This window comes from Trichoderma aggressivum (assembly GCF_033847375.1).
Source record: "Trichoderma aggressivum f. europaeum strain CBS 100526 chromosome Unknown scaffold_016, whole genome shotgun sequence".
In the NCBI taxonomy this organism is placed as follows: domain Eukaryota; kingdom Fungi; phylum Ascomycota; class Sordariomycetes; order Hypocreales; family Hypocreaceae; genus Trichoderma; species Trichoderma aggressivum.
Genome location: NW_026946382.1, coordinates 166572 through 192873, shown reverse-complemented (window position 1 = coordinate 192873; position 26302 = coordinate 166572). Strand labels below are relative to the sequence as shown.

Here is a 26302-nt window from a genome sequence, read left to right as displayed (position 1 = left end):
AACCTGAACTCCAGGATCCTTTCCTGCACAGATAGCCATGGAACAACGCGCAAAATGCAAAAACCAAACCAACCCCTTGATGCAATTCATGCCATGATTAACCGTTCGTATCGACATCGTCGTGGTTGCTTTCGGGATATCAATTTCTGTTTTCCAGGTACAAAAAGTCGACCTGCATTGCCATGACACGAAGGAAAAACTAAACAGGGGAAAATAAACAAACGCCATGCAGCCCTTCCACTCTGTAACCAACCATATGCCATTTACGGGTCAAAATGCGCGCCTCCAACCATTTGCTCGTCGTGTCCAGATTTGGCAATGCCACTCATCCTGTTGGCCTGTCGGGGATCAATATCCTCTAGATTATCCCAGTCATCGTCACCGTTAGCGTGAGCGTCATCCATGTCCTCGTCATCGTTTCCCGATAAGTCACGCATGTGATCATCCAGTGCGCTTTCATCAACGTAGGTGAATCCATGGAAGTTTGCCTGCACCGAGGGTGAGAGCGGTGTAGAGGCAGCGTATCCTCTCGCCAGTGCAGCAGCCCGCTCGTTGAGAGAGCCGTTCTGGTCTAGGGCGGTAGTGAATTCCGGGTCGAAATATGACACATCCGTTGCCGACTTCAACTTTGGCTTGAAGGGTGGAGAGATGAGCTTCTTGGCGAGGAGGTTCCAGTCAATGTCGTTGAAGAAGGGATGGCGCTTCAGCTCTTCGGCATCGTCCGTCGCTCCTAGTCTGTGTTTGGGATTTCTATTAAGCAACCCCTTGACAAAGTTGCGGCCCTCCTGAGAAAGCGTGTCACGCGGGAACCGAACCTTGCCGAAGGCAATGTTCTTGTACATTTGTTGAGTGTCCTCGGCGTAAAAGGGGCTCCATCCGCAGCACATCTCAAACACCAAGACGCCGAGCGACCAGAAGTCGACCATTTTCGTGTATCCTGACTCGTCGAGAAGAACTTCAGGTGCGAGGTATTCCGTAGTTCCACAAAAGGTGTTGGTGGTGTCGTTTTTTGTGAGGTTTGCCTTGGACAGGCCGAAGTCACAGAGGGCAATGTGACCATTCGCATCGAGGAGAATGTTTTCGGGCTTGAGATCTCGATAGACAATGTCATTGTTGTGGAGATGTTGAATCGCCAAGATAAGCTCGGCGATGTAAAACTTGGCTCGCTTCTCATCGAACCGGCCTTCCTTTTGGAGGTGCCAGAACAGCTCTCCACCAGACATGTAATCGGTCACCAAGTACAGTTCCGATGGCGTTTGGAACGAGAACTTGAGTCCGACGATGAACGGCGAATCAGACGTAGCCGTGCGAACGAGAATGTTTCGCTCTCCGACGGTATGTGCAACCTCCTTCTTCTGGACAATCACCTTCTTCTGCAAGACCTTCATGGCATAAATTCGCTGGGTATCCTTCTTTCGAACTTGGTAGACTTGGCCAAAAGTGCCCTTGCCAATGAGCTTGAGGACCTCGAAGTCGGTGGGTCCGAAGTGTTTCCTCTCCGTTCTCTGGTACGTGACCTCGACAAATATCTCGCCCGTTGGGATGTTGTCGACAGTGGTGTTTGCGTGTCCCTGCAGCGCAAACCATCCCCTGACAGGGCTGTCCTTCTTGGCCTCGAGGTTGACATGACCTAGGAAATCCTCTCCATTTGTGGCATGGTCATATACTGAAACGTCTACCTGCAAATCCGAATCGACAATATCGCTACAATGGCGGTTAGCATCACCATCTCCACGGTGGACGGTGGCAACCATTTGCAAGTGGGATGATGGACAAACTCACAAGACAGCTTCTGCGTCCCACTTAGGACTTGAATAAAGGGTCCGGGAGGTTCGGTTGCGGAATGTGTTGTAGTCGCTAATGCTGGTGTTGCTGCTCTGACGGCTGCGCATTGGGATCGCCATCGGCCTGCCAGAATCGCTTACTTGACGCTTCATTGGGATTGCGCTGAGACCAGTCGGTGTTCCTATGACATGTTCCTCCTCCTCGATGGCATGAGGTCCACCAGAGATGAGCTCACTTCGCTGGAACACGGCCACGACGTACGGGTCACGGCTTTTGCGAATCCCTCGCGCCTCAACGATCTTGATGGTCAATCTCCCCTTGGCAGACGGAGCTGCTCCAGAGTTCTTGGGAGTCTGCGTGCCACTTGTCTCGGCGCCATCAGTGCCGGATCCGTTGGGAGTGTCCCTACTGTCCGGGGCTGGTTGGGCTGTAGAGAGGGCCCTGGTAGGAGTGGGCGGGCCGCTCTTGAACATGATACCACGAGTTAGCTCTTTCAGTCCTTGAAGCGAAAACCATTTAGTTTGAGTTGTGCCAAGCCCTGCCACATTTTGCGGGCGTAGAGTTGGAGAAGAAGACCTATGAGCTTGTGTATGTGGCACAGGATGAGGAATTGATGCGACGGTGGTATCTGAAAAAGGACGGGTAGATAATTGGGAAAGAAGTGGACGGTCTTGCAAACAACCCATAGACTTTGCAGGTTCCGAGCGACTAGAAGCGCCTGATGAACCGGCACTCCTAATCTCCTCGTCTGAAAAAGTAGTTTCTGGTGCTGCAGACCTCGTAGAAGAGGAGGAAGAGTGTGAAGTGACGGGGGGTGGACAAGAGTTTGTTGATCCCGTCAGTTTTTCCTGGCTAGCGCGCGTGCGAATAGTCAAGGAGTTAGACTGCCGGGAGCAGCGAGCGTCTTGTGTGCAAGGCTGAGAGCTTTCAGCATGCTCGAGTGACTGTAGTTTTGTGGATAAGGAGTCCAGCAACTGCTGGTCTTGCATCGGGTCCGGGGGCACGCCTCTCTCTGGTATTGACATTGTAGAAAAGCTCTCCTGGCTTGCAGGAAGGTCTTCACGAACCTGGGCAAAGTAGCTCATGATTCCGGGCAGGCGTTTATCTTGAGGGTCGGGGTGAGGAGTGGCTATGCCGGATCGAGGGGTTTCAAAGCCGATGTGATCCACGCCATCCTCCTCCGTCGCGGCGGTTCTTGCGGACTTGTCAGTACCCTGCATGGTCAACTGAAAGAAGGAAAAAGGAAATAAGCAACGAAGGAAAATGTGATAAAGATTTGGTTAGGCAAAAAAAAAAAAAAAAAAAATCAACAATGGCGCGGGGAAAATGGTTGATTGAGGTGGGAACACTAGTTCACGGCGGCGCCAAGCAAAAGGATGGATGGGAATTGAAGTCGTGATGTGCACTAACTCGTTAGGGGGAAAGATTGATTATAACGGACGAGGAAAACACGGAGGCGGCCGGCCAGGCAACCCGGACAGTCCAAGGGCTGAGCAGTCAGAGATGGGAGTTCCGAGAGCGGATCCGGCTGTACAAACGCCGGGCGCAACAGGCGCGAAGAAAGGGGAATGACGAGATGAAATTTGCTCCGACACGGCCACTTAGACGAGTGGGGATATCAAAAACTTGGTCAAGGCTGGAAGTAGAAGGCCTAAAAGCATGCATGCTGTGGCGGGGTTGTGCAGAAGATGGCAAGGGAAAAAATTTCAAAGAGGCTCTGGAAGCGCCAAGCGGCCGATGGTCCGGATAGGTTGAAGGGGTGTCTTGTTCTTTACTAATCTGCCGTGGAGTGAAACAGAACAGATTCGCAGAATAAGAAAGACTCCGGCAGTGATTGTGAATGTGAATCGGAGGGGTCGACCATGAGTCAGGAAATTGGCCAGATGAGCGCTCAAAGGCGGACGGGTAGCTTTCCTAGCCGTATCCTGGCTGGGCCTGGATATGAGTTGAAGCGCCAGGGTATGACGAGCATGGTTCCGCAAAATAGCCGTAGTTTCCAGGACGAGCTTGGTTCCAAGCAAGAGAAGTTTTTTTCCCCTTCGATTGGCATGTGCAAGCCTTTTCGGGTTGCCCGCGAGCAGTGGTTGATAGCAGTAATAAGCTCAACTCATCGACACCCCGCCACGGCTTGATAAGCGTTGCGTGAAATGACCGTCTCTCGGCGGAAAGGCTGCAAGGCGGAGCATAGACTGGAATATGCCAGAAGCACCAGGCAAACCACCAGTCATTGGCTCACGTAGTCAAGTAGCGAGACATTGTTGAAGTTGTTTCAACGCCCAACACCGTTGACCGTGTTGCTTTGTGCCAAACCCAGCGCCACTTGAGCGCCAGAATCTCCACCAGCAGCCGAGTCGCAGTCATGGTTGATTTCCTCATCCTGGCTCGACGCGAAAACTGGCAAAAGGAAAACAAGTGAAACAAGCAGATGAGGTGTGAATATCATTTCAATGTCTTGTCCCACTCAAATATGGCCCACGGAGAGCTACTACTTGGTAGCTCGCAAGGCTATCGTGGGAGAAGCTATGATGGCGGGGCCAAGCCGCTCTTCGCGGAACGACACGGACACTTCCAGAGCGCGGGATAAAGGGCTGAAGGACGGACAAAGACACAAGGACAAGACAAACGTACTTTGACATCATTGCTTGAGTTGCCCTCCTCAGAAGGTCGTAGCCACCTCCGGCGTGGGCGCTTTCAGGGCCAGACATGGTGAAGCCGCGGGGGGGACAATCGGTATTGTATACTCAAGGCTACGCAGCGGACTGGATAAGATGGATAGGCGGGGGAGAGGGATTCAGCGCCGTTTGCAGTCGGATGGCGTCGCGCTCGCCAAGGGTCGGTCGAGGGGAGAGGGAGTCGACACCAGGAGCGGTGATTTGCGCAGGAAAGAAGACAAATACAGTAACAAGATTGGGTGATGAGGGATGATGGGAGCGGCGCGTAAAGGAACAAGGAAAAAAAAAGTTGTTTGGTAATGGATGGATTCTTGGGGCAAAAGTGAGCCCAGGCGAAGAAGCTGCCGTAGCCTGTAGGCGTCAGTCCGAGTACTGGGCTCGTACAGTAGGGCCACTGACTGCTGTCGCTGTCGCAGGGCCCCGTACAGTGTGTGGGCCGGCTAGCGGAGGGCTCGCGGCGGCGGCTGTAGGGGTGGAGCGCGCTGTAGCCTCTGCCAGCTCCCCTAGCGCCAGTGCGGCAACGGCATTTCTATGGCCCTCAGCCTGCAGGGCCGAAGACTGGACATGGAAGACCCCCCTCCCAACATTTGCAACATCTCAGCCACCACCAGCCAGGCCGTCATCCACTGCGGAGTTCCCACGCGGCCGGCTGCTAGTTGATTGATTTGATTGAGCGAAGGCGAGCTGGCGATGGCGGCATCGAGAGCGCGCTCCTCGCATCGCATCTGGCCCAGCCCGCCGCCTAAAGTAGCGTGTATCTGTACCTGTACCTGTGCATGTACTTACACGGCTGGCCTGGCCTGGCAGTCCTGCTGATCAGCCAGTCCAGCCAGCGATGATGATGATGATCCATGATGATGAGCTGAACCGAAACACCAGACGCAAGTCAACGACCGGGGCTACTCATAGCGACGTAGACCAACTCCGTATTCGCATCCGGGGTTTGCTGAGTGGTAATGGTCATGCCGTGTCAGGACCGAGTACAGGTACATCCAGAGGCAGACAGAGGTACGGCATCTTGGGCTCAACGACGGAGGACCAAAAGTACCACCTCAGCTCGCCCCCTGCCCCCTTGCCTCTGTGCTGTTCAATGTCTCATCCCTTCACTGCCTTGCCTACATCAGGTAGCACTACTAGGTAATAGAACAACTCAAGCAAGGTACTCGTACATACATGTCGTGCTGCGTTGCAAAAGGTGAAATAACGCCGGTTGCCAATACAGACGTGGACGCCGTGGAAACGAATAGACTCGGCAAGGCGGTGGCTAATAAACTTGACAGGGGCCTGCTTCCGAGATCTTGGCCCGGGCGGCGAATCAAGCATCACCGCCGTCAAGGTTTTTAGAGGGCTCGGGTACCGCGTTTCCCGAGACATAGGAGGAGCAGCTTTCTGCCACCATTGCAACGCTACAGGCTCGGCCGCTGGCGGTTGATTTGCCGCTCAACTGCAGCATCGCATCGCGTTTTGGAGTCGGCGGCCCTTTCTTCACCGAGTGGAGATGACCCTGCGTACTCCGTACATACAGCAGCACAGTACTGAAGCATCTCATTCATACCCACAAACGACTGGAGAGAGCATCCAAGTACATACAGGGCATACGCATACTGTGAGGCGGGGCTGCAGATATTCACCGTCCCTCTCCTACTGTACTATACCAATCCAGGTACGAGGAGGTACACCGTCCATCGGGCGCTCAGCTCTCTCTGCTACCTAGCAGGTATGACACGTGTGGTGCCGAACCCGTACATTGCATTAGTCCTCGCACATACGAAAACGTGTGTTCTTGGTGGCGGTGTGAGTCAAGAAGGACGGATGCCGTGCTGCTGAGGAGCTGCAACATAAGTCCCGGCAATCTGGTAATGGTGTCCACGATCCAGGTCCAGTGAGAGCAACTCCCAAGCCACTCCTTGTACCCGCTATACTTGTAGGCTGGAACAAACAGAGGAGAGCATCAAGGATTGATTTCTTCAAGGTTTCATTGCTCAAAGCAGCCTTGGGCATATACAGTCTTACATGGTGAGCGATAACATCGGGCGGCAGACTAAGGTGGTATTGAAGCCTCGCTTCCATTCCCCAGCCTAGTGAAGCAAGGGAGTCTCGCGGTTCTCTTCTTACAGCACTAGCCACTTGTTCCTTCGTAACGTGAGCCAGTGGCTCCCCAGTATCACATTTCCCTGGGCCTCTGGGAGGTTTGGGGTTTTGGGGTATCACACTGTCTAGTGGAACTTGTCCCGCCACCTCCCAGCACGGAGCCCGCCAGCCAATAGACCCGACCGATTGCCAATGAAAAAAATGCCTATCAGAAAGCCGCGAAAGGGTGTCCTGCAATATCTTGATAGCTCGTGAGCTTCAAGCACGCCATGTATCGTGTGTTACAGATGTCTCGAAACACGAGGTACATGTACCCTGCGGTAGAGGCCAAACCCAAACCACAAGAAATTCCGTTATACGGCATCTGTACAGTGCAAGGCAACGACTCAGCTCAGCCACGATTCAGTCTCGCCACCGCAGCTTGTCGCGATGTCTGAATTTGTGATTGATAATTTCTCCATGACTTGCGACTCGCTAGGCAGAAGTCACCAACGACCAACACGACCCAGCCGCCAAGTCGTCTAGGTTGGTCTGGCGCTGTCCAGACCCAATCTACCTGAGGCGGAAGAAGCAAAGACTCGCATTTGCCACGCCATCCCGCATGCCACGAGTTACTCCAAGAAATGAGGGGGAAGGGCAGGGCAGGGATAGCTCTTCCAGGCAAGGGGACTGGAAGAGGCTGCGGGCTCAGCCTCGTCTGGCTGCAAATCAGCTGACGTGGGATCACATCTTGGACATGGGCATACATGATGATGATTGCATTCCTAGAGCTGATATCCAAGACGGCCGTATTCATTGCTCCATCGCCGCAAACTAGCGGTGGTGCCTGTTCGTTGCAGGCTGCGCACTGTGCCTTCTGCATCGCTGCCTCACAATCGGTCGAAACTTGCTGTGGCTGGAGTGTGGCATTTGAGTTTTTGCTTCTTCGACTCCAACAACTTGAAGCAACGTCGTGAGTATTCCTACACGTGGATAGTGTCATCGCCGGTTTCGCGTTAGGCCCTTGGGCATTGCAGAATTTTCTAGTGCCCTTCTAGCTTCTTCTCTGCTTGCTTCTCGCCAGAAGCGAATCCAGAGCGAATACGATACGACCAGTTCATGGCGCCGCTGGCTTTGCTTTGGAGTGGCAATTCGTCGGTAGCATATCTGTGACCGACGCCCGTAGGAGGCCATCGTGAGCCATCGTAGAGCGATTTTCTTGTATCTCTCGACTCTGGGCCCTGCACGATGTTACTCGAAGTTGGGCTTAGCGTGACCGTGTGACAATCGGGAGAGATCGTTGAACCCACCTTTCATCTCAGAGTGTGGGAGTGACAATTGCTTGGACCACAATAGACACAACAATTGCCCAGCGCGGACATGCCGAAAGCTTGCCTGGACATTGATTTCCAGGTAGAGCTGGATGTTCAATACCTAATGCCAAGCCAACGTGATACGACCTCTTTTATCTACCACCTACTTATTAGATATTACCTCCTTCTGAAATAGCTCTATTGTTCTGTGAGAGCAGCCATCTTATGGCGTCAAGAGCGAAATCAGAGTCAAGCACACAGATATCGAGTAGCATCCCCGTCATCGCCAGCTACAGTTGTAAGGAAAAGCTGTATACTCAAGTATAATACAGCTCTTTATCCGTGTTCGTTACATTGTGAAATGAAAGCCTCGTCAATTCCGACCAAATGCCCACCACGTCTAATATCCCGTAGTCTAAGTAGAACGATGCTCCTTAATGATAGCCAGCCACTTCTGCTCCATCTCAGGCGTCACACCACTTGGCCAGAATTGAGGGTCTGACGTCTTTCGTGGAACCAACGGATCTGCATAGCGGGCTGGACGCAACGGATACTCTCGGTCAGTATGTGTCACACCAGGGGGAACACGGAGGCAGCACGTGAATTTTGGAGACTGGACGAAAACTACTTACTGATGTGGAAGTGTTGATCCAAGAGTCGGCTCTTGATAGCCTCGCCGTCTTCCCTAAGCCTCTTGGAGGCATTTGAGGCTGCAGGTGCCGAGGGACTCGATGCTTCAGCCATGGTAGTTGAGAATGAGACTAGCGAGAGGATGCGTTAACTGAGCGGCCCATGAGTTGACTTTTCGGGGTCGGTCCAGTTTCATACCTTTTCTGTATCAGACTGAAGCTTTGAATACTCCAGGCTTTGGGTATCGTCGTCTAAATATGTAGGCAATAAGGTGCTTGGTTTAAACCTCATGCCAGCCAGCGAAAACTCTCTGCAGTCCATGAATTAACTGCAGAGCACCTTGCGAAGTTCTTGCCCCACCGAAAATGGCTCCCCGCAGCCCGAGAAGGACCCAGCGCTGAGGAAAAGTCCGAAAATAGATACCTAGATATACTTTGGACGAAGCGCCGACGCCGCAGAATTTGCTTTTCCAAAGGGCCACAGCCTCGGTACTTGGCAGGTACCGCGCGTCAAAATTATAACCACACAAACAAATCCCAACCTCAAAGCAGACCACCGGCTTCCTCTCGAACATCCCCGACGAGCCTTGTTCCATGCAGCCACGGGCTCTGATGCGCAGATTCACGCAGCTGGACAAGGGCGTCAAGGCGGCCTAGAAGCACAAAGCAGACGACGTTGAAAGACTGGGATTTGCTGTGCGGCGAGTGCCTTGGAAGCAGAGACTGGCGAGCCATACCCAAGTTATAACATCCGGCTCCTCAAGCTTTAAAGCTGCCTTTCAACGCTTCCATTGCTATCGGCTTCCACCAACTATTTTATTTATTCATTCCTTTCGCTTGTTCTTATACAAGATGAGCAGAGCAGGCGGCGTTCCCGATGCCTGGGACGACGACTGGGAAGCTCAAGCTGACCGGCTCGACCGCAAAGACACCAAGGAGCCGCAGGCCGTTCCGCAGCCCAGCCTGAACAGACAAGAACGGATGCAGCAGCACGCCGAGGCGAACCGGAAACTATGGGAATCAGCGTATGCAAGATGCTTTCACAGACTAAGCTGGCCCGTAATGAACTTTTTGCTGACTTTTGACTTTGCTTTGCTTTTGTCCTGCGGAAACAGTGATTCGACAGAGACCTTCCACTATATTGAAGCCAACGGCGGCGGCGCCCCCCTCACCACCACCTTCAAGCCCCAAGTCAAAGTCCTCAGCCGTAAGCCCGTCATCGCCAAGAAGGACCCCGTCACGGGCCTGGCCCAGATGTCCCTCGACGACGGCGACGCTCGGCCGCAGCAGGCGCAGATGACGCCCGACGAAATCCGCGCAAAGCAGAAGCGCGACCGCGAGGAGAAGCAGCGGCGCTACGACGAGGCCCGAGCAAAGATCTTTGGCGAGTCCGCCCCTTCGTCGCGCGGGTCGTCGCCTGGCACTGGTACCGTTACACCTCCGAGGGCTGAAGGGCGAGGGTCGTACCGTGGCCGTGGTAGGGGGCGCGGTGGAAACTTCAGCGGTGGCTATAACTACGGCGGCAGCGGCAGCAGCAATAACAACAGCAGCGGCGCTATCAACAACGAGAGCGGCGGGCAGCAGTTTGAGCCTCGGCGACCTGCCGCTCAGCCCGGCCCTAGGAGGGAGCTGTTTGACCCCAGCTCTGCCCCGAAGCCGGATTCGATCCGACGAGGAGGCGGCGATTCTCCCATGCGAGGTCAGGCGGGCCGAGACGAGCACCAAGCAATTCGAGCGCCCAGAGGACCAGATGGAAGTGGCAGAGGAGGGTTTGGCTTTGCACGGCGTGGCGGCAGCAGAGATACTTGAATCGTTGCTTCATTATTCCTATATAAAGCTACCTACCATCCGCCGTCAGCTTTACCGGCCAGCTGAGCGGCTCTCTCGGTGGCTGTATCCTTTCCAACATCACTAATCACCTCACGATAGCTCGTGAAAGCCAGTCTATCCAACCCTATACCTGTCATGCGGGACCAGTACGCCAGGGTATCATCTATATACGTGTGGGAAATGCCCCCAACCACCTTCTCGGGGCCACAGCCATTGTGTTCGACCAGCGAATCTTCGCCCGAGAAATATGCCTCATCGATTTCCGCCAACCAATCCTTTTGCTCTTGTGGACCTGGCTTCTCCGAAATGCTCTTGCGCTCAAGAATCACGGGATCGTCAACCTTGATTTGACCACCACCATTAGTGCAGCCGCCGGGGCATGCCATGACTTCAACAAAGCTATAATCGAGAGAGGCAGCTTTCCCTACCGGGCGGCGAGCACTCCCAAAGGGCTTCCCGCCCGGCATGCGGGACGGACGGGCCGGCTTCAAACGCCTGACGAGATTTTGGATATTTCTGAAGCCGTAGTACCGAGCAGCCTTGAAAATAGGCTCGCCATTTAGAGTGACAAAGTATTCGACTACATCGACGTTACGGCCTCGGACGACTTGTATCTCGGAGCCCGGCGTTTGGGCGGCCCTGGTTTGGAGAATGTGGTGTAACAGCCCGCCGGACGAACCAGCTACACGCGAGGGGTTCCTTGAGCCCTTGCTTGGAAACAAGAATGCCTGGAGCTTTTCATCCGGGAAGGGTATTGAGGGTGTGAGGGATGATGGGGATTTGGACATGTTAAAGAAGTCGAGTCCCCTTGACTCTGCCAGCATCAGAACCTCTTTGCTCGTGATGACACAGTCGACGTCTCGAATTCCCTTTCCAGGCAAGCCGGAGCGCGCCCATACTTCATCGGTGAGCTCTTCCCGGCTGGCCTCGAGCTTCTTATCGAAACAAGGCATGACAGCCACATGCCATATTCTACTGGGCGGGATGCCCAGCTTCCGGCTCAGCGATGTTTTCAGGATGGTGCCCATGAGGGCCTGCGGCGACTTGACTTTGGATAAATGTGGTAAAACATATGGATGAGTCTTTTCTGCATAGCACACCCAGCCAGGACATGACGAAGCTAGGATTGGCTGTGACGGCCTTGAGACGCCCGGTGTGGGGGAAGAGAGGACCTCGGCTGCACCGAGCGCAAGAGTCGCATCTCGGGCCACATTGATATCGACCACCCACTCGAATGAAGTATTCCACTTTCCTCCTTTTGCAAGCCCTTGCGGACCCCGTAGCAGACTCTCCAGCATATATCCGGCCTGGCTCTCGGAGACGCCCGGCCCGCACGCGGCAGCCAGGTTTGCCCTCGTTTGGGAGCTTACACTGGCAACGAAGAGCTTCGCGTCTTTGTTCTCCAGGCCCTCGACGGTGAAATTCCCGCTCGCATCGGGTCCTACTACGCGCAGCGCCGGGGCCGCATCGAGCGTTGAAATGACTTCGGTGTGGCTCTGCAAGCTGACTAGGATGGCCTCTGCGGATGTGACGCAGCCGGAGCAGGCGAGGCAGTCCGTGAGAGAGATTTGAGCGGGCGTGGCATTGGACGACGACGAGGGCTGCTGGCCGTCGAGAATGACTTCGTTTTCGTTGGCAGACTGCTGGGGCGCGGCCGGGAGGGTCTCGATGGGCTTGATGCAGGCGACTCCGGGGGAGATGAAGTCGTTGAGATCGTCGGCGGAGAGGATGGCACTCATGGTGCGGGATTACGGCAATGCCGTTCGCTTTTTTGTATTCTCGAGATGGATAGGTTAAACCAGTAGATTGTCTTGTTTGATTTGGATTCTTTCTGTTGTCTTGTCTCCGTGCTTGTTCTGTGAATGTTGTATGCAGGTACTAGTTGTGTTGTTTTGTTGCAAGTGGCGAGTTTTGCGATTTCCGTGGCGCACTTGGCCTTCTTGATAAGCACGTGTCGAAGTAGCAGTGATTCAAAAATGCAAATAGCCAAAGAATAAAATGATGAAAAGGAATTTCTAAAAAGCGAACAAATCAGAGTATCTTCCTTTCTATTAATACCAGAGGTGCAGCAGAAGCTGAGTCTGGGGCGCGCAAATAAAGAGGCGAGGATTTCAAATCCGGGTTTGGTCAAGGTACGCAGTATGAACTCGAAAGAGTTAGTGGGGATGCGAAATCGGCGGTGTTGGGATTTTTGGGGGGGTCTCCGCCTTGGGGATGTTTTTTTTTTTTCCCGAGGAAGCGTTATTAAGGCGGTTGACGATTGTTATTTTGTTGGTTTGGTCATTTGGGTGGTTGAAATTGTGTAGAATTAGATTATTGTTTCTCTTTGGAAAGTGATTATTACAGATATGATATTTATGGCGGATAGAGAAGAAGATGAGAGGCTGCGTCTCATCTGCTGATCAACAAGGATGTGGTGATACTGCCATAATAAAGGCAGCCGAAGCAAGATAGAAATCAAGTATTGTATTAGTATCGACAAAGCAAACAAGTCATCTTGAATCATCCTTTTGGTATATTTCATTGCTATCTTACACCACACGACCCAAGAAGAGCCCGAGAGCACATCCTCTTCTGCTCCCCTGCGTGGTATGTATCTAAAGTCGGACTTCCACGGCTGACCTGGAGAGTAAAGAAGCGCAAGGTAAAAAGCAATAAGAAAAAAACAGACAAAATACTGGAAAGAAGGAGAAAAATGAAAAGAGACAAAGACCAAGATCACAGTTGCTTCTCAGCCCGCTTTTGCGTGTCCTCTGATAAAAAAAAAAAAACTCCCAAAACTCCTCGTTGCATTTTACATGCACGCCCATCTTTTCGCTTCAATTCCTTCCCAGCCCCGTCCGATGGCCTTATACACCGAGATTCCTAGATCCCGCGTTTATCATTTTCAGAATACACAGATTCCTAGCGACGACTGCGTCTCCTAGGCTCATATGCTTTGTCAGCAGTCTCCTGAGAACGACTGCGTCTCCTAGGCTCCTATTCCTGGTCGACAGTCGCGGAGACGGCTTCTTCTTTGTGAACGCCGTTACCAGTCTCTTCGTCTCTCTCCTCCGTGCTGCTAGGAAGCTGCACGTCAGCAGCGCCAGAGATGATGGCTTGGCGGCGCTCATGCCAGTCCACCTCGCTCTGGATGACCTGCGCCAACAAGACCTCCTTCTCGAGCCACTCCTGGTAGTAGGCATCTTCCCACTGCTTGCACTCGTTCTTGAGCGCCTCTCCAACCTCCTCTGCCCACGTCGCCTCCCAGTGGCACTTGCGCCACAGCTTGGGGAGGGGAAGCTCGAGCTCTTCTTCGGTGAAGAGCTCCGACGTGAGGGCCGTGAAGCACTCCGACGGGGGGACCTCGCCGTTGGCGTCGTCTCCGTCGTCTTGTCCGGCGGATTGCGATTGGGGAGTTTTGATGATGATTTTGAGCTTTCCGGTCCGACCTGTTGGCCCCGATTGCATGGACTTGGGCACGGGGTCGGATGGTCGGAGAGCTTCGGTTTCGTGCACAGTGCGCATGTGTTTGGCTAGAGCATCGGACCTCGTAAATGAGCGGTCGCATTCTGTTGAGCAATTCGTTAGTTATGACGGATCATATTGTACGAAGAAGTTGCGAGTCCCCCACCCAAAAAGGGCGAAAAGCAAAAGGGACATGGTTCCCCAAAAGACACATACCAGGCAGGTAGCAGTAAAAGGGCTTCTCTCTGGTGTGGCTCCGCATGTGAGCCTTCAAGGCATAGCCACTGGCATGAGGCAAGCCCTTTCGGTTGCAGCTTCGCCATTCGCACGTGTACTTCTTCTGACGGTTCTCAATGTGCGAATTGTGAATGTGCTCAACCAGCTTGTCCATGTTGCCCTGGTCCCCCGCAGGGCAGCCGTCCCAGTCGCAGATGGTCACCTGGTCCTGGAAGTCTTCCTCCTCCAGCCTGGCGTTTACGGGGGAGCTCGGGATGTCGCCTGACGTGTCCGACGATACGTCCGACATGCCCTCGAGGGGATCGGGCTCTGGCACGGGCTCGTGCTCGGCATCGGGGATCACGGCCGACGATGTTGTCGAGCCGGCCTCGACCTTCTGGCGTTTGGACGGCCGCAGCGTCGTTTCGTCATCGTGGAGATCTTCCTCGTACGGCTCTGACGAGTCCATGGCTGAAGACAATGGCGAGTCTGGGGGCGAGTAGTTTGGCGCCATGGTGGTTTGGCGCGTTTCGCTGCGGGTTGGGAGTACGAAGGGCGAGTCGCGTGCAAAAGAGCAGTAGCTCTCGTTATCAAAAGTTTTAAAAAAAGGGTCAGGAAGGAGAAGAAGAAGATGAAGAAGCAAAATAGCCTTGGAGGCGAAGAAAAGAAAATCGAAGGAGTGCGCGATGCCCTTGCGCTGGCGAGGGATCAATTGATGGCTGATGCGTTTGGAATAAAGAGAGTGTCGTCCTGCGTCGTGGGAAAATTGGCCTGGCCTGGCTACGGTTGCTCGCCCAGTGTTCTATACCGTACAAAAAGTACATAGCCTCGCTGATGCTTGGCTGGATCAAGCTAGGGGGCCTTGCTGCGTTGCACAGTGTGAGCCCCGAAAGGCAAGGCCGTGGTGATGGCTTCATGCCTGGAAACGGCAGCATCTTGGTGCGTCTGTCAATTATTTTCTGTGTCACTTTCGAATTCACTAAAATGTGTATTGTTTCCATTCCATTCGCCTTATTCAACTGTTGAACCGTCTCTCCCATGTACACATTTCCGATAGATCCATCATTTCTCTGGCCTTGTAATTGACTGTGTTGAACCCAAAAAAAACACCCTGAAACTTTTGTTATGCATATATACGCCCAAGGGGGTGTTTTCAACGCAATCCACGCCTGGTTCTCCATCAAGCCCCATGTAGAAAAAGAGAAAAATAATAGTGCCACATCTAACCCGCAGCCCGGCAAAACTTCACACGCTGGCATCATGACGGCAAGCAATCAAGTAACCTGTCAAACTGTTGCATGTCCGTAAAGGGACGGGAGTCATGGAGATTGCACAAGTCTTGGACACTTAGATGCTGACTCCCAAAACCTTTCGTCTTTGCTTCACGGCCTCGGCCAAATTGTCAAGCACCACTTCAGTGTCTGCCCAGTGGATGCAAGCATCTGTGATACTGACGCCGTACTTGAGACCGGACTTGCCCTCCTCTGGCACCTTTTGGTTACCTATTAAACTAAGTCAGCACAAACTTCGAAAATGAAAGTTTTTTTTTTCTCGTGGGGGCACTCACCCTCGCCAATGTTGCTCTCAATCATGAGACCCATGATAGCGGTCTCGCCCTTGGCAACCTGTTCGGCGACGACGCTGGCAACCTTGGGCTGGTTGTTGTGGTTCTTGAGTGAGTTGCCGTGGCTGCAGTCGACCATCAGCCTGGGAGGAGCTCCCTTCTTGTCCAAAGAAGCCTTGGCCTCGGCGATGCTCTCAGCATCGTAGTTGGTGCCCTTGGTGCCACCACGCAGAATGACGAAGCAGTCATCATTACCCGTTGTGCCAACAATGGCGACGACACCAGGCTTAGTGACTGAGAGGAAGTGGTGAGGGTGCTTCACGGCACCCATAGCGTCGATGGCGACGCCGAGCGAGCCATCGGTGCCGTTCTTGAAGCCAACTGGGAAACTCAGTCCACTTGCCAGCTCACGGTGCAGCTGGCTCTCCGTTGTGCGTGCACCAATGGCGCCAACGCTGAGAAGATCGGCCAAGAACTGGGGAGAGATGGTATCCAGCATCTCGCTAGCAATGGGCATACCCTTGCTCGTCAGGTCGACGAAGAGCTGGCGCGACAATCTCAAGCCCTTGTTAATCTTGAAGCTACCGTCGATATCTGGGTCGTTGATCAGGCCCTTCCAGCCGACGGTCGTACGGGGCTTCTCGAGGTACGAGCGCATGACGATAAGCAACTCATCCTTGTGCTTCTCCTTAGCCTGGAGGAGCAAGTCGCAGTAAGCGAGGGCAGCGGCAGGGTCATGGATCGAGCAAGGGCCGACGACGATAAGAAGGCGGTGTTTTAGGTCCTTGCCATTGACAATCGCCACGGCCTCGTTGCGGCCCTCGATGACTGTCTTTTTTGATGCTGTCGTCTGCGGAATCTCGTGTTGTAGCAGATCGGGAGGAGTTAGAGGGTTGTAGCCGCGAACTAAGATTCGATTGATTCAGTAAATACGAATGTCTACGTATAGTCCTATGGGAGGATAGACTTACTGCGCCAATCTTCTGAGTCGGCCTGGTTGCCGACATTCTTGTTCTCGATGTAGAACTAGAAGGGTCTGGTGAGTCACTCACTACTAGGTAGGTACACACGCAAAGGCCAAGAGCTGGTGATGGACAGCGCCAATCGCCAATTGGGGATTAGAAAAGAGCACACATACGGTAGACATGATGAAGTCGTACTCTTAGCCAAAAGCTGGAGAGAGAAAGAAGAAGAGGAGAGAGAGGTTGCTGTACTCCAAATTGGAGAAGAAGAGAAGAAAAAAAGTTGTAGATGGAGGGTGGTGTGACGTCAATAGGAGCTGATTGACGGGATCTTGGCGGTGGCTTGATTTGGCAGCCAATGCAGTAATACTCCAAGAATGGAAGCGTCAACTCTCTGCCTCTCTCTGCCTCGTCTCTTTGGGGTATCGATGTGAATATAAACGAATGAATGAGATAAATCTTGACAGCTATCCAGAAATCAAGCGCCGGTTCTTCAAGTGCCGAAAATATGTAGCAGGCCGTCTGCATGTGCGCCTAATGCATGCAACTGCCAGGCTTGGTCTAAGACGGGCTGCCATGCCCCTGCTGGTATTGTCTCACTCTCCCACATGCAATTGATTGCAATGATTGTCGTCCCCCGGCAGCGGCCCTGAATTACTCACTCTAGTTCCCGTGGTCCGACGTCGGTGCTTTTGGCGAGCTTCTAATGTTGTCATTGACGTGGAGAATACGAAGCGTGTGATTGGCTCCGTTGACAACATGAATTGACAATCGACATGACAGGGGTGGTAGCCTTACGCCCTTGGCACAATCTCGCCCTATGTATTACTGTCTTCGTACGACAAACGACAAGGGCTGATTCATGTTGTTCAATCGTGTGATATCGTTGATGCTATGGCAAATAAAAATAAAACAAAAAAATATGACCGCTTGCTCCAACACTAGGCAAGTTGCAAGTCTACATGACATCAATGTTGAGAATCTTGATGTCCTCCTCTGGCCTCTCCTTGTGTGCTCTTGTATTCTCAATCTTATGAATCACATCCAAGCCCTGTGTCGCACGTCCGAAAATGGTGTGCTTTCCATCTAGCCAAGGCTATGCGCAATACAGAGTCAGCTTTCTCATCTCCTTCTCATCAAACAACAATTTCTTGGTCAAATACTCACAGTCTTCTCTGTCGTAATGAAAAACTGGCTGGCATTGGTGTTAGGTCCTGCATTCGCCATGCTCACCGTATAAGGCTTGTCGTGTTTCAGGCTGCTAAATTCATCCTCAAAGTCGCGCCCCCAAATACTCTCGCCGCCAGTGCCATCACCAAGGGGGTCGCCGCCTTGAATCATAAACTTTTTAATCACACGGTGGAATATTGTGTTGTTGTAGTAGCCGCGCTTCGCGTGTGTGACGAAATTCTCCACCGCCTTGGGCGCGGCGTCGGGGAAGAGGCGGATATGAATATCGCCATATGTAGTGTGTAGTATGGCGGCGGTGCCGGTCTCGACCTTCTTGGCTGCCTGCGCTTTATCCTTGCCTCCCAGCACAGTGGGCTTCTCGTTCTGGACGTCTCGCGTCGACTTGGATATCTCTTCCTCATTCGTAAACATGTAGAATCGAACTTTGCCGACGCCGGTGGCGACCAGGATCGGATCGCGAGCTTCTGACTCCTGCAGAAGCGGGTTGCTCGAAGCACCCATCTCGACCGACACGATGCCCTTCTTTTGAGGCTGCCCTTGGTACATGCCCAGATTCACGGCGCGGAGGTTTTCATCCTTGCCGTAGACCTTGACAACCTGATTTGTGTACGTGTTGAGGACTTTGATTCCCACCATTGAACCGTAGAGGATAAAGTTTCCCGACTCGTCAAAGATGACGTTTGACCGGTTTCTCAGGGCCTGAGACTCAATCTCCCGCTCCTGAGCCAGCCGCCTACCAAATTCCACATTATCCAGCTTCTGTGCTGCTGTATCCGCTCGTTGCATATCTTCGGCGACTTGGAGCGATTCGTCGTAGGTTCTATGTAGCTTGGCCGTCGCAAAGTCAAAGATGCGTATTTTCCGGTCTGGCAATGAAAATGCAGCAAGGCTCTTCCCATTGGGGGATATCGTAAGGCATGTCGGCACGGATTTAGCCTTCTTGAAGTCAAATAGGTTCGTCGAGCTTTTGTATTCAAAGACGTTGCTGGGTTTCTCGTAAGCCCCGCTAGGCTGCCAGTATTCGACCATGCCGTTCTCATCTGCCGAAACAACACAATCGTATTCGTCATTGAACGCCATAAGATGAACTGGGCTTCTGTGTAGGCCCTTTATCGTGTGGATCGCATCCTCCTGCTCGCCCCGACCGTCGTAAATGTGTATCAATGGCTTGGCCTCCTCCGACACAGCCAACAGAGGAAAAGACGCCCCCTTTTTGTGAACCCAGCAAACGCACTTGGGAACATATTTCAAGGTGATCATGGATAGCAAGTCAAAGGTGAAGACGTCGAAGATCTTAATGGTTTCGTCGTCGCCAGCAGTCGCAAAGCTTCGCCCATCTCGACTCACCGAGACAGAGGTGATGGTGCCATTGTGTGCCTTGAATTGCTTGACAAACTCGATGCCCTGCCCTATCTTCTTCCAGAACTTCACAACACCATCGGTAGACGACGTTATGAGGAACTCGGTCAAGGGGGTCCACGTAGTAAAGAGCACCTGCTCCTTGTGCATCAGCGATTTCGAATATCGGGCAGACTTTGGCAGCGCAGAGATGTATAGCTTTTCGTAAGGCAAGACGCGGCGCTTCTTCTTCGGGGCCTCGGTGGGGAGCTGCGGTCCCATGTCATCATCTGACGAGGAGTCTATCAAGAGGAGAATCACGTTGATTAGCCTCGCGTACGCCTATTGAACCTAGAGGGAAGGATTGCCCTTACCCGAGCCGTCTTGCTCTGCATACTCTGCATGGCTGCGCTTCTGCGAGCGGTTGTCGTCTTCAGCTGCAGAATCAGCCATGGCCACCAATAATCCGAGATGATCTTGAATTTCCGCGAGAATCAAAGGGACAATGCCGCCTGGAGCAATGGCCTGTCGCGGGTTGAGAAGGCTGAAAGCGTGTGGGAGAGCTGCGATGGAGTGGGCGAATTAGCTTTGAGCATTGGCTGTAAGCTCTGCAGCCTTGTAATTCGCATTTCCGGATGGATACCCCGAGTAGTCCGCACTGTATTCCACACTGTCCGTTCACAAGAGCGCAGTGATATCGCGTAAGAGTCTACATAGAATAATTTGATACGGTAGCTCAGCATAATTTATTGAATATACAGAACAATCTCTCATTTAGCTATCCACATCCCGTTCGCAGTGGGAGTGGTTGGACACTACATATGTAGGTACCTACTTAGACATCGTGCACGCTACTTGTTTATAACGACGGTGATTCAAACATCAACAAGAAAAGTGCCACTCAAAATTGCCAAAGAAACGCCAAACCTAAATCTCTGATATTAATGAATCATGAAAATAAACCTCGGGAAAGAGTCGGAAAATTCATATGATTATTATATAAGTGCTCGGTGTTTCCACTCTTATAACTCTCTCTACCTAGTAGGTCTAAGGAGTGCCTTCAATGTAGTAAGGAAGACGAATCAGATAATAATGGATCGTATCAATGAATCTTACTAAAACACCGCTCATGATGAGTATCCTTGGCATATATATAGGTATGTGTACCTCATATATATCTCCTCTAAGCCGAGGGATGAAAACCCTCCACTGCTTATAACGTCGATGTAAGTAAAGCACCCCACCTCCGAATTTACAACGCTGATCCCAATTCAATTCACAATTAATTGATATCATTAGAACATCCACCACTACTCTTCACTCACAAAACAATGGCTCGACGTCCCCTCCAGCGATTCTCATCTCCATCTCGTAGACTGTCTCTCCCCTTCCACTTACTCAGCACCGCTGATTTCGCCTACTGCTTCTACTGTCTAACACGCTGGAAATATCCACGGACAAATGGCTTTGAATGGCACTTCCAGTACATCACCAACATTGGTCTGGGCTTGTCCACAATCTCCTTCGCCCTTGGGAGCACTCACCGACATTACTTCGAACTCAACCATTTTCAAGATTAAGAGCGCGCTCTCAGTCTTGGGCGCGCCTCTCGAGGTCACCGTTACCATTTTATACTGGGGGATCGTTGCGATGGGCCGCAATCTCATAGTTCAGGCTGGTTTCAAGCTTCCCCTACTTCTTAACTTGGGTTTCCACTTTGCGCCGGCAATTTTTCAAAGCTTGGATTACATTTTGTTCAGCCCACCCTGGACATTGCCCACCTCTGGGCTTGTGGCTCTGAGTGCTACCTTTGCTTACGCGTATCGATGCTGGGTTGATTATTCCCACAGTAGAAACGGATGGTACGTTTGTTGCTGGTTCATATAAGTAGCGAAGCTGACAATTTTTGAAGGTATCCATACCCTCTGCTTAAAGTCCTCAACACACCCCAGCAGTTGCTTCTTCACGCTCTCACCGGAGTGCTCGTCTTTGCTTCGTCTCGCGTCCTCAATTGGGTTTATACAAAGGCCAATGGATCTGCACCTGTTGTAACAGAGCAGACAACTGAATGTGAGAAGAAACAAGAGTAGTGGTTTTCTTGACTGGTACCAGCCGGAATCTCTGTGCAGGATCTTGCTGGGAGTTGGAAGCCCTGATGTTGGTTATTTTACCACTTCACAGTTGTGTGTGGCATAGGAAAAGCCTCAGAGCGTAATATACAAGGATGCTGATATTTCACCATGTATAGATAGGTATGTACAATTCTATCATCAGTCGTGGTGGATACATGTAGACAATTATGAATCGTCTATATGGTTGAGCCCATAAACCCGCTTGTTTCGCATTGTCGCATAGACAGAATCCTTCAAAGATTCGACTTGACATCTCCAGAGTGTTGAATCTTTCGCAGCATCGATCTCTTTAACTCCGCAATGTTCTTGACTCCAGCAAATCCCATGGTTAAATCAAGATCGGCCAGTAATCCGGCCAACACCGCCTCGGCACCTTCTTTACCATTAATACCCAGTCCATAAACCACCGGTCGCCCAACAAAGACGGCCTTGGCTCCAAGAGCCAGAGCCTTGACAATGTCGGCGCCGGTGCGAATGCCAGAATCCATCATGACGGTGAGCTTGCTGCCGACAGCATCAACGATTTCAGGCAGGGCGTCCAGAGTTGCTATGGCGCCGTCAATTTGTCGGCCGCCGTGATTGCTGACAATGATTCCGTCCATGTCATGCTCAACAGCCAGCTCAGCATCTTCGACACTGAGAATGCCCTTGAGGACGATGGGCCCATCCCAGTGCTTTCTCAGAATCTTGAGATCCTCCCAAGACCGAGATGTCCCTGAGTAAGTCTCTCCAGTCCAGTACATAGCCGCCTGTAGCGTGTTTTCCTCGGGAGTTCCACCGTCGCTCATCTCAGCAAACTTGCGCCTAAAGACAGGATCAGAGAAGCCGATCCGGTCTCCTTGACCGAGGATGAAGGGAACATTGGCCGTATCAAGATCATACGGTCTCCAAGCAAGGGTCCAAGTATCCAAAGTCACTACAAGCGCTGTGAAGCCATTCTCCTTGGCTCTCTTGAGGAGCGAAGCTGTGATCTCTTCGTCATTGGGCCAATATAGTTGAAACCACTTTGGCGATTCCGGAGCCGCAGCCGCGATTTCCTCAAACGAAGATTCAGCAGCCGTGCTCAAGGTAAACGGGACACGTAATTCGGCGCAGGCCTGGGCAACTCCAATCTCTTTGTCCGGGTGGAACAGTGAATTGACCCCGACAGGCGCCATGAGAATGGGAACGTCTTTGGCAACCGGTTAGCTTATGTTCGTCCGGTTTACAAGAAATGCTGGGAAAAGATGGGGAAGTAAAAGATTGTCACTTTTTCACATACCAAATTTCTGGCCAAAGATGGTGACACTCAGATCCCGCGGCGTCGTGGGCTTCAAGACACGAGGAACAATCTTCCACTGGCGGAAAGCGAGGCGATTGGCATCCATTGTTGCCGCTTCACCAGCCCCTCCCTTGATGTAATCGAAGCCCGCCTTGGTCATCTTCTGCCTGGCCTGCTCTTCGAGCGAGTTTGGGTTTGTTGTCACAATGGGCAGCTCGTTGGCCAGCAGGCCCTTTTGGAGAATGGCCCGCAGGTAGGCGGCATAAGGCTGGGGGCCATCGCCATCCTCGTCTGCCATTGTTGTTTTTATGAAGGATGGATTATGAATCTAGTTATTTGTATATAATGAACAAAAGCAAGAAAATGGGCTGTTCGTTTGCTCAATTGTTTCAAGTGACAGTTTCATGGCAATGAAAGCCATCCATTTACCCCAGGATTGGGGTGTCACTGCTTTATACAGATTCAGGCACCACATTAGTAGTCCTTGTAGAGAGGAGACTTGCCTCGGCCCAGGGATTGCATCCGGTGGTAAACCCAATTCAGCTCTGGAGGTGCATCGTACCAGTACTGCTTTAAATTAGTGTCGAGTTGCCACATTAGGCTTTGCTCAATTGGCGATTAGCAATTCCATTCCACCGTGTTTGCATTGAAGCCTCTGTTGATGATGTGTCCATTTAATGTTCTTTCTTATGTAGGTATGACAGTGGATGTGAGATCATTCATCAAATATTAGACCTCGACTTAGACACGCAAACTTGGAGGCTCAGAACCGCTATAAATTCGCTAAATTGAGTCCGCCATAGCAGCTCTGCAGCGTCCGCTGACAGCGACCTCGCGTCTACCCCAACATATGTACTCGGTACCTCCACATCCCACATATGGACCGAATCTGGACATGTAGATTGAACCAAGGCACACTAGAACCCCACCACAGAACCTCTGTGCTCCAACCTGAAGTTTCAATCAAGGGCGGCTTCACTTAAGGACCGTCCCTTTGAGATTTGATACTCCGAGGTCCGAGAGCAACATCGTCCGCCATGGATATCGATGATATCCTCCGAGAGGTTGATCCCGCCTCTCACGGCATCCCGCTCGAGACTCGAGACTTGCAGGCCTTGACGCGCCTTTGGGTCGCCGAGAGATCAGCGCCGGAGCTGCTCAAGTGAGTATCTACATCGACCTAGATATTCGGCATCTTGCATGTGTTTTTTGCATCTTCGAATACATGCCATCTTAAAAGACTGTTGGTGTTTTTCTTTTCGCTAATCATGTCGTATTGCACCCTAGTTGGCCTGCTGATGGCCTGTTTGAGCGAGTCAACTCCAAGATCAAATCTCAGATTGAAAAGATTGAGGACATGACCGGCGACATGGATCCCAAGACCAACTTTGCTCTCATTGTCATCCAGACTGAGCTTGAACGATACAAGTTTTTAGTACGAAGTTATTTGAGAACACGAATAGCCAAAGTAAGCCAAACACAAGCAGACGTCCTTGTTCACACACTGCAAGAATCTCACACATCTGTTTTCAGATTGACAAACACACTCTCCACTACCTCTCAACCGAAGAATTAAGACTGCGCCTCTCTCCCACCGAACTCGCCTACGCAACGAGACATCAAGCCCTTCTTCATAATCACTACCTCTCGTCCTTCCTCTCGTCTTTTCCCCAGCGTCTTCAGAACCTCAACGACACGGCTGGCAATGTCAGCATGATTGATTCCCCTGACCTGGACACGGCAGTCTTCGTTCGTCTTTTACGTGATAAAGATGTTTTTGGCAGGGGAACGGATGTCGATACCATTCTCCCGGCGGCAAATGGGGATGTACTCATCATGAGGTGGTCAAGCGCCAAAGGTCTTGTCGAGGATGGCGATGCGGAGCTTGTTTGAAGAGATTTCATTTCAGAATCATATTTGAAACAAACGGCGTTTACTATAACATGGGAGGAGAGAGCTAAAGGCGTTTTCACGAATCAGGCGTGAGGGGGGGGAAAGGAAAAATACCCTTAAAAGACTTGAAAAACCGGAACGAGTTAAAGAGTGCGAGGAATTCAGTCATGATAGCAACTCGAATGAAAAACAAACAATCCGCTCAGAATTTTGTATTCACAACATCCCATGTCTAATTCCTAATCTCCCACAGTCTAATTTTACCCGTGTCATTACCCACCGCCAACAAGCTGCTCTCCTTGCCGAATGCCACCGTCGTTATTCTCCCCAGCGGCGTCTGTGCCGTAGGCCAATTCCTGTAGACTGTGCAGCTCGGGAGGTGCGCCAGTCTTAGAGCATCCTTCTGGGCCCTGCTGCCGAACGCGAGGAGCTGGCCGTCGGGGGAGAATGTGAGCACGGTGATGGGCGTGACAAGCTGCTCAAACACACGTGTAGGGGATGGCGTCTCCTTGATGATGATATTCTTGTCGGCATCTAGGGTGAGAAGCCCTGTTCGGTCGTAGATGTTGGTGATGCCCGTGTTGGAGCCGACAGCCACCCAGCGGTCGTCACCAATCAGTTCAGGGCCCTGGTGACCACCGAGGGCAACGACGATGCCGCCGATACAACCGTCGTCGCGCCAGAGGCCAACGAAGCTTCTGCTCTCCACGCTGTACTCGCCGACTTGGCCGTCTCTTCCCAATATGGTCATGCCATTTCCGGTGCTCCACCACGCAAAGTCTGCGATACCGTTTCTGCTGGACAGTCTAGCAGCGGCAATCCACTGCAGTGAGCCGACGCTGAGGATGTTGACGATGCCGCCACCTTTGCGGGTCGATGCGATAATGGCCATGTACCTTCCGCAGGGGCTCAGCTTGAACCGCTCCATCGTCTTGTGCTCCAGGCGGTGGCCCAGAATCTGCGCCGTCTTCTGCACGACGCCGGATTTGAGGTCCCAGTGGTGAAAGTATTTCCTCCGTCCACCAATGAAGATCTTGTCGCCTTCGGGGTACAGGAACTCTGCTTTTCGAATGTCGACGCCCTTGACTTGCACAGATGTTAACCGGGGGTTCGGCACCGGGTGGGCGTCGGGGGCGATGTGATGTAGATACAGCACCGATGCAGTGCTGGCCGACAGCAGGACAGGGAACTCGGGGTGGAAAGACAGGCACTCCACGGGCGCAAGGTGCTTGTCCGAGATTTCTCGCGTCCTCTGGATGTCGATGATTTCCGGCCTGAGTCGTCGCTGCTTGGGGCCGCCCGCTCCAGACAGGCTCTTGACATCTCGCAGGAACTCTTCCAGAGGCTGGGCAGACGCTTCGCCGCCGGACTCGTTGCCGCTCTCCTCCGAAGAGCCAGAGGAAGCGGACGAGCGCCGCCGCCTCTTTGTAGGGCGCCCCTCTGCCTCCTTGGCCCACGCAGGGGCAGGATGGAGCTGGAGATAGCGCTGTCGGAGTCTTCTGCTGTACTCTGTGCCGCTCACAATGTCCTCGGCCTCGGTTAGTCGCAGTTTTCGTAGTCGTGTATGGTTCGCAAGAGAGATTCCTAGTCGTTCGTCGTCGCTGTCCTCCCAGGCGGCCGGATCGCCCTGTTCTGACTTCTTCGCAGCAGAAGCAGCCGGTGCGTGAGGGACTGCGCCGCTCGGGGCGGTATCAATCATGAACAGATCGACATCGTCGACGTCTTCCAGTCCACCCGTGTCCGCGTCGGCCAATTCCAATTCTTTTCCCTCCTTTTCCTCTGACGTTCCAAACAGCCCATTGTTCTGAAAGAGACTCTCTCCAAAGCTGACCTTGCTACCGAAAACCAGCCGTTCCAAGTCTTCCTCGTCAGAGTCCTTCTCCTGCGGCGCAATCACCGGCTTCTTTCTTCTTGGTTCGACATCAGAGTCAATTTCCGACGACAAGGGGCTTTCGGACAGTTCGTCCTCTGAGAAATCGGGATCTTGAGGCTGGGCCAT

The 26302-nt window shown here is 52.4% G+C and overlaps 11 protein-coding genes across 11 annotated transcripts; 3 read left to right on the top strand and 8 right to left on the bottom strand.

The window, feature by feature from the left end:
* Positions 1 to 263: 263 nt before the first annotated feature.
* Positions 264 to 3005, bottom strand: Triagg1_4899 (uncharacterized protein; the record flags this gene model as incomplete). Its single annotated transcript, XM_062899354.1, has 2 exons — positions 264 to 1704; positions 1783 to 3005. 2 exons carry the CDS (start codon positions 3003 to 3005, stop codon positions 264 to 266), a joined length of 2664 nt encoding a protein of 887 aa, XP_062756080.1.
* Positions 3006 to 4532: 1527 nt separating this feature from the next.
* Triagg1_4898 (uncharacterized protein) lies at positions 4533 to 5310 on the bottom strand (the record flags this gene model as incomplete). Its single annotated transcript, XM_062899351.1, has 4 exons — positions 4533 to 4808; positions 4857 to 5015; positions 5066 to 5199; positions 5244 to 5310. The coding sequence occupies 4 exons, from the start codon at positions 5308 to 5310 to the stop codon at positions 4533 to 4535; spliced, it is 636 nt and encodes a 211-aa protein (XP_062756079.1).
* Positions 5311 to 9321: 4011 nt separating this feature from the next.
* On the top strand, positions 9322 to 10278 carry Triagg1_4897 (uncharacterized protein; the record flags this gene model as incomplete). Its single annotated transcript, XM_062899350.1, has 1 exon — positions 9322 to 10278. The coding sequence occupies one exon, from the start codon at positions 9322 to 9324 to the stop codon at positions 10276 to 10278; it is 957 nt and encodes a 318-aa protein (XP_062756078.1).
* A 32-nt stretch (positions 10279 to 10310) lies between these two features.
* On the bottom strand, positions 10311 to 12038 carry Triagg1_4896 (uncharacterized protein; the record flags this gene model as incomplete). Its single annotated transcript, XM_062899349.1, has 1 exon — positions 10311 to 12038. The coding sequence occupies one exon, from the start codon at positions 12036 to 12038 to the stop codon at positions 10311 to 10313; it is 1728 nt and encodes a 575-aa protein (XP_062756077.1).
* A 1240-nt stretch (positions 12039 to 13278) lies between these two features.
* Triagg1_4895 (transcriptional regulator family: C2H2 zinc finger) lies at positions 13279 to 14476 on the bottom strand (the record flags this gene model as incomplete). Its single annotated transcript, XM_062899348.1, has 2 exons — positions 13279 to 13850; positions 13963 to 14476. 2 exons carry the CDS (start codon positions 14474 to 14476, stop codon positions 13279 to 13281), a joined length of 1086 nt encoding a protein of 361 aa, XP_062756076.1.
* An 833-nt stretch (positions 14477 to 15309) lies between these two features.
* Triagg1_4894 (uncharacterized protein) lies at positions 15310 to 16673 on the bottom strand (the record flags this gene model as incomplete). Its single annotated transcript, XM_062899347.1, has 4 exons — positions 15310 to 15464; positions 15530 to 16432; positions 16498 to 16552; positions 16665 to 16673. 4 exons carry the CDS (start codon positions 16671 to 16673, stop codon positions 15310 to 15312), a joined length of 1122 nt encoding a protein of 373 aa, XP_062756075.1.
* A 773-nt stretch (positions 16674 to 17446) lies between these two features.
* Triagg1_4893 (uncharacterized protein) lies at positions 17447 to 19470 on the bottom strand (the record flags this gene model as incomplete). Its single annotated transcript, XM_062899346.1, has 3 exons — positions 17447 to 17584; positions 17656 to 19319; positions 19392 to 19470. The coding sequence occupies 3 exons, from the start codon at positions 19468 to 19470 to the stop codon at positions 17447 to 17449; spliced, it is 1881 nt and encodes a 626-aa protein (XP_062756074.1).
* Positions 19471 to 20478: 1008 nt separating this feature from the next.
* On the top strand, positions 20479 to 21107 carry Triagg1_4892 (uncharacterized protein; the record flags this gene model as incomplete). Its single annotated transcript, XM_062899345.1, has 2 exons — positions 20479 to 20879; positions 20930 to 21107. 2 exons carry the CDS (start codon positions 20479 to 20481, stop codon positions 21105 to 21107), a joined length of 579 nt encoding a protein of 192 aa, XP_062756073.1.
* Positions 21108 to 21382: 275 nt separating this feature from the next.
* On the bottom strand, positions 21383 to 22708 carry Triagg1_4891 (uncharacterized protein; the record flags this gene model as incomplete). The annotated part of the gene is made up of 2 exons (XM_062899344.1): positions 21383 to 22320; positions 22411 to 22708. 2 exons carry the CDS (start codon positions 22706 to 22708, stop codon positions 21383 to 21385), a joined length of 1236 nt encoding a protein of 411 aa, XP_062756072.1.
* A 739-nt stretch (positions 22709 to 23447) lies between these two features.
* On the top strand, positions 23448 to 24303 carry Triagg1_4890 (uncharacterized protein; the record flags this gene model as incomplete). The annotated part of the gene is made up of 3 exons (XM_062899343.1): positions 23448 to 23572; positions 23698 to 23845; positions 23944 to 24303. The coding sequence occupies 3 exons, from the start codon at positions 23448 to 23450 to the stop codon at positions 24301 to 24303; spliced, it is 633 nt and encodes a 210-aa protein (XP_062756071.1).
* A 232-nt stretch (positions 24304 to 24535) lies between these two features.
* Positions 24536 to 26302, bottom strand: Triagg1_4889 (uncharacterized protein; the record flags this gene model as incomplete). Its single annotated transcript, XM_062899342.1, has 1 exon — positions 24536 to 26302. The coding sequence occupies one exon, from the start codon at positions 26300 to 26302 to the stop codon at positions 24536 to 24538; it is 1767 nt and encodes a 588-aa protein (XP_062756070.1).